The following is an 8,729-nucleotide window of genomic DNA, read 5'->3' on the forward strand; positions in this document are numbered from 1 at the left end:
GTGTTTGTATCTGCAATCCTCTTTATTACACGCCATGAATCCTTTAAGCCCCTGTCACACTGTCCCGAAATTGACACCCGATGGACACACGAATATGGAATTGTGAATTTCGCACGAAGATGGCCCCGAACCACACACGAAGGCAACATTTACATTACATTTAAGACATACAACTGCAACGAAAGTAACACAAACAATTATGTTAAATTATTATGATACTGTACTGATATTTTCTGACTTTGTTCTTTACTTTCTCCGTCTTTATATGTAGAAGATATTAAGTGTTCTCTGTCATGTTGTTTCCATAGCAACAACAACTTCCTCGCCTTCAAAATAATATATTATATCCTTTTTAGTTTCACAGAACACAAATTGGGTTATTTACATAATATGTTTACATGATTTTGTTGTGCAATAAAACAACCAGGTGGAAACACGATAAAAGAAATGTTCAAATTCGGCTCTGATCGTAGCAACATCGGGACATCCGTGAGGGCATCTTAAGCCATCTTTGGCATGCTAAACATTTTGCCACCGCTCCCGAAGTTGCTGCCGGAGCCTGAGAAACTCCACCGGCGGTCATACGATGGCTTAAGATGCCCTCACGAATGGCCCGATGTTGTTCCGATCAGAACCGAATTTAAACTTTTCCTTAATCGTGTGTCCATCGGGTGTCAATTTCGGGACAGTGTGACTGGGGCTTTACAGAGGAGACCCCAAAGAAGAACCTTGATGATGCGTTTTAGCATTTATAAACTATGTCCACGAAACTTAAATAGCAGGCCTTCTCGGAGACGTAGCACTGGTCAGGGTGGGTGGGGTTAAACCGGGTGTGGGTAGAGTACTGGATAAGCAAACCCTCTCCTACCTCTGTGGGGATGTGAGACTTTTGTAACACCTTGCCGCTGTTAACTTGGTTTGTGCTCATCAGCACCTTCAGCTGGTCCGGTAACTCCCTGATCGAGGAGAGGTCTGTGATGGCAGATTCTTTACCAAAGTTTAGCACCATGAGGAAAGCTCGGTCCAGCCCTTCTTGCTCTCTGAGGTAAGAGAAGACGTTTGCGTCGGCGTGGACGTAGCAGAACCAGCCGCGGTGCAGGGGCAGCTCCGACTGACGCAGGGTGCTCAGGAAACGGTACTGAGCCAGGACAGAACCTGGCTCTTTCTTCTGGACCTAGAGGAGAACGATTGGCAAGAAGACACATGGTGTAAAAGAAGATTATCTTGAGCAAGCTCTGGCCAGATGTTTCTCCAGAGATGAAAGAGTTCTGTACCTCCACATTGACGCTACTGTAGTCAGGATGAACAGGCAACCAGGTGATGTTGCTTTTGGTGTTGAAGCCTGCGTTTAAGTCGTCACTCCACTGCATAGGGGAGCGCTGGGGGTCCCGACTGGCACTCTGCAGCGAGAGGAATCAGTTTAGCAAATCAGCTTCTAGTGACAATAAATATATGTATCTGTATGAAATCAAATACAAAAACCTGCAATAAATCCTACCATCATGAAACTTAAATTCTCTGTTTTTTGTTGAAATCGTTAAAAACAGAGGCAGTGATTTCACTTATTGGCTTTTTCCAGGCTGTTTGTTGTTACGTTGAAGAGATTTATATTAAGGTTGAAGTCCACACACATTTTTGCCCTATCATATTTTTATAGATTTGATTTAGATTGAATAGATTTAACATTGTCATTGCACCGAGTACAAGTAATAAGACAACGAAATGCAGTTATTCAATTATAATATAAATCTATATATACATATGATTGATAAAAACAAACTGATGTATTAACACTATGAACATTATAAGGAGGTATACACATGATCAACAGCAGTATATAAATATACAGTATAGAAGTGAACGAGAGTATTTTAACCAAGTTTGCTCTGTACTGACGGAGTTGTATTTTCCGGCAGGGTCCTGTATCTGACTGTCTGTGACATTTATGTTCTCCATGCCGATCTCCTCTCCGTAGTAGGTGGTGGGGGTGCCCGGGAGGGTCAGCAGCAGCATGTTGATGACACGAACGTAGAGCTGACCAGCACTGGAGGCAATTCGAGACCTATCATGGTTCCCGACCTGATTGCAGTAGAGGTAGAAGAAATACAAGAGAAGGTGGAGAGATGGTGAAAAAGGTTAAGGAGGAAGATGGCAGGGTGAGGTGGGTATGTTTGGGTAATGGAAGAGAAAGCTGATGTGAAAAGACTCCTGACTCACCACCCAGTTTGGCCATTGTCCCTTGGGCATGTTGCCCATCCACAAGTGGACCAGATGTTTAACCCACATGCCGCTTGGGTTCTGAGGAAGGTCCAGCAGGTAGAAGTTAAAGGGGAAGTCGCTTTCTTTCACCTGCGGGGTGCCATAGTACATCATGGTCTTCTCCACCTCGTGGTAATCATACGACTCTGTCACCATGAACCTGGAGAGGAGTGGAACTGGTGTTTGAGGACATGCAATCTGATCCCCCGCCACACTGAACATTAGGATAATTCACCACTCGATTTTCTTCACCTTGAACTTCGCTGAACTCTTTTAATATAACTTAAATAAAAAAATAAAAAATTCAAAAAAAGTGCTGGTACTAACAGTTCTTTAAACATACAGTATCTGTAAGCAGAATGAAACTGCTTTGACATAAATGTGACACAGTAGAATACACAAGACTGTTTCAAAATAAATGATGAGCTGTTTGAACCTTATATCATCATCATCGTCATCATCATCATACGTATGTAGGAGCACATTGATTAGTCACCAGTCCCAGTTCGTCCAATAGATGTACTGTTTTGTGTCCCACACCTGTATCTGCCTGGCTCCCGGCTGTAGATGTCCATCTCCCCCCTCCACTCCCTCAGCATATCATGCAGGCCCAGCTGACTGGTGGTGTAGTCGTGGTAGAGGTCCCACTCTGTGGTCACATCCTCCTGTTGTGAATATAAACAAACATGAGGTAATGTGGCTATTATTGGATTTCAGGCTCTGGAGGATTACTAAGAGTTATGGTTAGGTTTTGCATTTGGTTTAGGGCACTTGTGGTCCATTCATAGCAAAGCTTACACCCTGAGATCATCAACTATAATAGATCAAGAGAACCCAACTGTATGTTCCGCTTTCCATTAGGAGTTAGGAGAGTTCCCCTTTAAATATGTTCCTTTATCAGTCTAAAGCACAGGGTCCAGTTGAAGGGCAGGTCAGTGGGAACAAAACAGATGAAGTTCAAGTTACACAGATATTTGGTTTCAATAAAGTACTTCTGAGTACTGATGTGTTTAAGGAGAGTTCAAAAAAGTTCAGGAATGAAACCACTCAAGCCTGCTTCATTCCTAAATGCCTTCTTCAGGAACAGTGACTCCTAAGAAATAAAACCTAATGTGTATGGATATGGATTTGTATTAGTAAGAAACTCAAACATGACTATTACCAGACTTATTTACTGAAGCAGTGCTGCCACAGGAGTTAAGTATCTAGTCCTACAGAAAAAAGTAGTAAAGTGGGGCAAAAATAAAAAGTATTTAGTCAGACACCAATTGTGCAAGTTCTCCCACTTAAAAAGATGAGAGAGGCCTGTCATTTTCATCCTAGGTATACCTCAACTATGAGAGACAAAACATTTTTAAAAATCCAGAAAATCACATGTCTGATTTTTAAAGAATGTATTTGCAAATTATTGTGGAAAATAAGTATTTGGTCAATAACAAAAGTTCATCTCAATACTTTGTTATATACCCTTTTCAAAATGTCTAGGGCCACTGAAATACAAAGAAAATATATGACACTATTGTGACTGAACACAATACGAAGGAATGTTGGATAAGAAATAAAATCATAAATGATGACCCTTCAGCCGACGGACAGTGAAGCAAGTGAAGTTGGTCTGAATTTAAAGCTATACCAGCAATAAACCACTAAAACAATCCTGATAACAGATAGCAGATAGCTGCTCAGTTATGATCTGCTGAGTCACATCATAAGGCGTGTGGTAAAACTCTCAATATGCCAATAAACACACAGCTGTGACTCTTTATTGCAGTGTTGTGGTTCCTGTGTAGTGCCCAACAGTGACTCTTGTTTTGTTCAATATAAAGTGCAGCTTGGCATGGGTTGTTCAAAATGAGCACAGCCGAGCCAACAGCAGTGGTGGAATAAAAGTACATTTACTAAAGCATATTGTTTTCTCGCCATACTTGTATTTATCTTGGGTATTTCATCCCTTCTCTTCCAAATACCGGCAGTGGCTCAGTCAGTAGGGGCTTGGACTGTAAGCCGTAGGGTCGCCGGGTCAAGACCCCGACCAGACCTACAAATGTGGTGTGGACTGCTACTTGGAGAGGTCCCAGTTCACCTCCTGGGCCCTGCTGTGGTGCCCTTGAGCAAGGCACTGGACAACCCCCTTTCCACTCCCATTGCTCCCCGAGCGCTGTACAATAGCTGCCCACTGATCCTAGTACTAGACTCCTGGTACTAGGATGAGAATGCATTTCACTGTGTGTGCTGTTTGCTCTGCATGTGTGACCATTAAAGAGGGTTTCATCCCCCCCAATATTAAATTAAAAAATATATATATTAATACACTTTGGAGGCAAATATTGTAATTGTTTCTCCAAAACATTTATTTAACATTCATAGTTGCTAGCTTTTTTGTAGATATCAAAACATATATCTGCCTTTATAGTATGATGCAGTAGTGTACTTCTATAAAGTTATTATAATGGCTCAACATTGACAAACTATAATATTAAAATGATATGACGTAAAAGAAAAAAATATATATTCTATTTGTGAAAAGAGCCATTCTGCCTAATGAGTACTTTAACGTTTCATATTGAAGTACATTTAGCTTCTTATACTTTCTTACCAAAGCTTTTATTTTTTTAGGACTTTTAAAAAAGTATTTTAAACTGTTGTTTTGCTTTTTTAAGTAAAGGATTACTTCTACCACGGCTGGTCAACAGTCAGTAGACAAGTCAGTCTCAGTGTTAAGTAAATCCCAATGATTTGCTAATCCACCAAAATATGCCTCTAATCTTTCCTCTGGGAGAAATACCTTCAATCTCCATGACAGAAAAAACACTTTCTTAGTGAGCTGAACTCTGCATGAATCATGAACCCTGTGAAAACCAAGTGCAGTATGTTCTCCAGAAGGGCACATGATGAACCTGAGATAACTGAAGGATACATCATGTACAGTGTGAGCTCTCCCACTTAGCGCTTCATGTTCTTCCTGCTACACAGCAAAGTACTTCTGTAGTAGAGCTGCTTTTATCCCATAGATCTGGGCTGTGCAAAAATGCAGCAATACAAAATCTGAATATCACTGAATAACTGAGTGTTATTACAACAGAGATTAACTAAAACTGAACTTTGAGTTCAAAGGGAGAAGAACTGCCAGTTGGTAAGAGCACAAAAGACCAGTGGCAAAAAGTAAAATGGAAACATAAAAATACCTTACTGGCTAAACGAACCATGTGGAAATTGTTACTGAAAATGACAACTTGTGACCGTCTAAAAACATATATGGGTTGGTATTGGCTTTTAAAGAACATTGTCAAATGTATTAATTCATTAATTCATTAATTAAGGTTTGAAGATATTTCTCCAAAGTGATGACTACAACTTTATTGGATTCAAAAACTCTTCACCCTTAGATGTCAGTTACTGAATTTAAATCTTATTTAAGCTCGGCCTAGCGTGGGGTTAAATTTGTTACCCATGCTCTGTCATCTGATATGGATCAATTTCAGCCAGCAGATCAGACAGACGTTACCATGTTTGGGGCGGCGTCGAGTCAATGTGAGAACAAACAGCTGAGAGAACTAAGCCGGTGGACATCACTGCCTGTCACCAACAGAGTGTCCGACAGAGGGAACGCTGGTAGACTGAAGTGAACCCCAGGAGGTTAGATGTTAAGAGGGGCTAAAGGGTGACACTCACGGGAGGTCGTTTGGGGTCCACCTGTGGTTCATCCCTCAAGTGTGCGGCCTCCAGGATGTGTTTCACAGCGTCCATCCGGAACCCGTCCACTCCCTTCCCCAGCCAGAAATGGATAATATCCTAGAAAACAATCATAAATACAAATTGTATTAAATCTACTGAAGTGCTGAAGGTATTTGATTAAATAAATTAAATTGTTGCATTGTACACTAACGTCAGTATAAGCAAGCACAATATGCACACAGGAACGCTCTACCATTGCTTTTGCTGCAGGCAGTTAAATCAAAATGGTTAACTAGCTTCAGTTAATGTGTGATCAGTTGGCCATTACACATTATTGCTACAGATTACACAAGTTTATGGATACCTTAACGATCATGGGTCAACACTGACTAAGATTTGAGTATGAGAGATAATATTTGAGTCACAGAAAGTGGTTGAAGAAATGAGTGCAGATCATGTATGTGAGAGAGCAGTGTGTGGTCATGTAATCTTACGATGATCTCTTGGCGGACATGTGGGTTTCTGAAGTTCAGGTCTGGTTGTTCTTTAAGGAACTGGTGCAGGTAGCATTGTCCTCTCAAGTCATCATAAGTCCATGACGAGTTCCCAAAAATACTCACCTGAGAGAGAGGAGGTAGTCAGAGATTAGTGTTAGGAAATGTACGCATTACAAGTTGCCATCTACTGACTATATCGGTTTTTTTTGCTCCAAATAATCAGTTTGTTAATTCTGACAAATGGTGTAGAGCTGCAACGATTTTGTGTGTAATTATTCATTATATGTGTTAAAAAGGGCAGGAAATGCTGTTTTCAGCCCCTCAAATGAGGAAATGTTGATATACTATACTACACTGTATACTTCACCTAAACAAGACAATTAAGTATATCCCCCTGGACTTTGAGAAACTGGAAGAGACATTTCAGTATTTTCTGACATTTTAAAAGACCTAACATTTCAAATGTCAGTGCAAATCAGTACCAACCCAGTTATTGGGCTTTGGAGCAGTTGCATTGCAGTCGGTCCAGACGTAGTAGTCCTTGTAGTGAGGATCTCCAGTCCGGCTCAAGTTGAACCAGCGGTGTCGGTCACTGGTGTGATTGGGAATGAAATCCATGATCAGCTTCAGACCTAATGGAAACCGAGAGTCACAGACATGCCACCATAAAAACGAGACATGTGGTGATCCCATAGACTTTGATCCACCATCAGAACTCTACATGCACACAGGAAATTAAAAGCACACACCTTTGTTGTGCATTTCAGCCAGGAGCTCTTCAAAGTCGTGCATGGTCCCAAAGAGAGGGTCGATGGCCCGGAAATCTTCCACATCGTAGCCAAAGTCCTTCATGGGAGAGCGGTAGAAAGGACTGATCCACACTGACTTGATGTTCAGGTACTCGAAGTGATGCAGCTGCTCCTGAATTCCTGTTAAAGACCAGAATCACTACAATGAGGAATACTGAGCTACTTGGTCCAGAGGCAATTGCTTACACACAGTCAGCATCCATGGGTCAACTTCATATAATGCTAACACTTTATTTTGAATTGGGTTATTTATCACTGCTTTCACACAATTCATTTAATGTTAGGCCCTTTTCAAAACACTTCTTAAGGAGAAACACCATGTATTTAATGAAATTAAGATGTTTTGTCATTGTGACAATAAACCTCTTTTAAGTTGTTTTCATTGGTTAGTCAATGGATATTGGTTGAAGCTATTTTTCAGAATATTTTTTTATGAATTGTGCATTGAAATAGTAAACTGTCAATATATAAATCAACACACATTATAATATAATATTATAGGTAAAGCTACCCATAAGGGTATAAAGCCTGAACATGGGCCAATCTGCATAAAGTGTTTACTTTTGGTGTATATTTTAATGATAATACTTTTAAGGACCTAAGGACTTTTACTTGTATTAGAGTATTCCTACACTCTGGTACTTCTACTTTTACTCAAGTACAAGATCTGAGTTGGCTACTTCTTCCACCTCTGCTTTTTGTGGATGGGCCATGGATGTAAAAATATGGACCCCTTTGGGACGCTAACTTCCGGGTCAGCCTACAAACAATAGTCATCACTTCACCCCTCTGTAGTAGGCCTACAGCACTATGCGGGGTCTTCTTCTCACCTTTCAGGTCTCCCACCCCATCCCCGTCGGAGTCCCTGAAGGAGCGGGGGTACACCTGGTACACCGGGGAGGTCTGCCACCAGCTGAGGCAGCGCGGCGACAGCGCGATGATGGTGACGGTGAGAGCCACCAGAGCCAGGGTGCAGGCCACAATCAGCCAGAAGAGGATCTCCCGGGGCAGGCGATACCGGGCCTGGGAGGAGTACAGCAGCAGCACCTCCTTCGGCATACCGGCGTACGGCTTGATCTGCGTGTACTCCTCCGCCAGGTCCTGGTTCTTCTCCCCGCGGTCCGCCGCTGATCCCCGGTCTTCTGCATCCTGGTACCCCGGGTTCATGGTGCTCTCCCCCAGCTCCATACTGCCACCGCTGGCTTTTCTTAAACTCATCTAAAGATTCCTTAAGACCGGAAAACACGCTGCTCTTCTTCAGGAAGACCGAGTGACTGAAAGAGCCCAAGATATACTGCACTTAGCGGGTCAGAGTACACACACAGACTTCTCTGTATCTCTGTATCTCTCTCTCTCTCTCTCTCTCTCTCTCTCTCACTCACACACACTCGCATCAGTGCCACCTGAGGAATGTGGGAGCTGGAGAGTTGGATGGGAATGAGGGAGATTAGCATTTCTTGTTGCAGTGTTGGCTGAAATATGTGGTGGG

General features: G+C 42.0%; 1 protein-coding gene across 1 annotated transcript; it reads right to left on the reverse strand.

The window, feature by feature from the left end:
* Positions 1-3: 3 nt before the first annotated feature.
* Positions 4-8,586, reverse strand: slc3a1 (solute carrier family 3 member 1). The gene is made up of 10 exons (XM_079690382.1): positions 8,071-8,586; positions 7,181-7,360; positions 6,918-7,063; positions 6,429-6,554; positions 5,932-6,051; positions 2,800-2,924; positions 2,218-2,419; positions 1,897-2,079; positions 1,275-1,400; positions 4-1,174 (listed from the first exon to the last, which is right to left on the reverse strand). Exons 1-10 carry the CDS (start codon positions 8,456-8,458, stop codon positions 743-745), a joined length of 2,028 nt encoding a protein of 675 aa, XP_079546508.1. The 5' UTR covers positions 8,459-8,586; the 3' UTR covers positions 4-742.
* Between the last annotated feature and the right edge of the window lie 143 nt (positions 8,587-8,729).

Source organism: Notothenia rossii (assembly GCF_949606895.1).
Source record: "Notothenia rossii genome assembly, chromosome: 6".
NCBI lineage: Eukaryota > Metazoa > Chordata > Actinopteri > Perciformes > Nototheniidae > Notothenia > Notothenia rossii.

What these genes read in the sequence shown, in the direction of transcription:
- slc3a1 (XM_079690382.1), bottom strand. Translation starts at nt 8,458, where the DNA reads ATGAGTTTAAGAAAAGCCAGCGGTGGCAGTATGGAGCTGGGGGAGAGC. An exon ending in TGGGGTGGGAGACCTGAAAG is followed by an intron (nt 7,361 to 8,070) that starts GTGAGAAGAAGA and finishes GGTCTTTAACAG; the next exon opens with GAATTCAGGAGCAGCTGCAT. An exon ending in ATGTCCGCCAAGAGATCATC is followed by an intron (nt 6,052 to 6,428) that starts GTAAGATTACAT and finishes ATTGTTTTCTAG; the next exon opens with GATATTATCCATTTCTGGCT.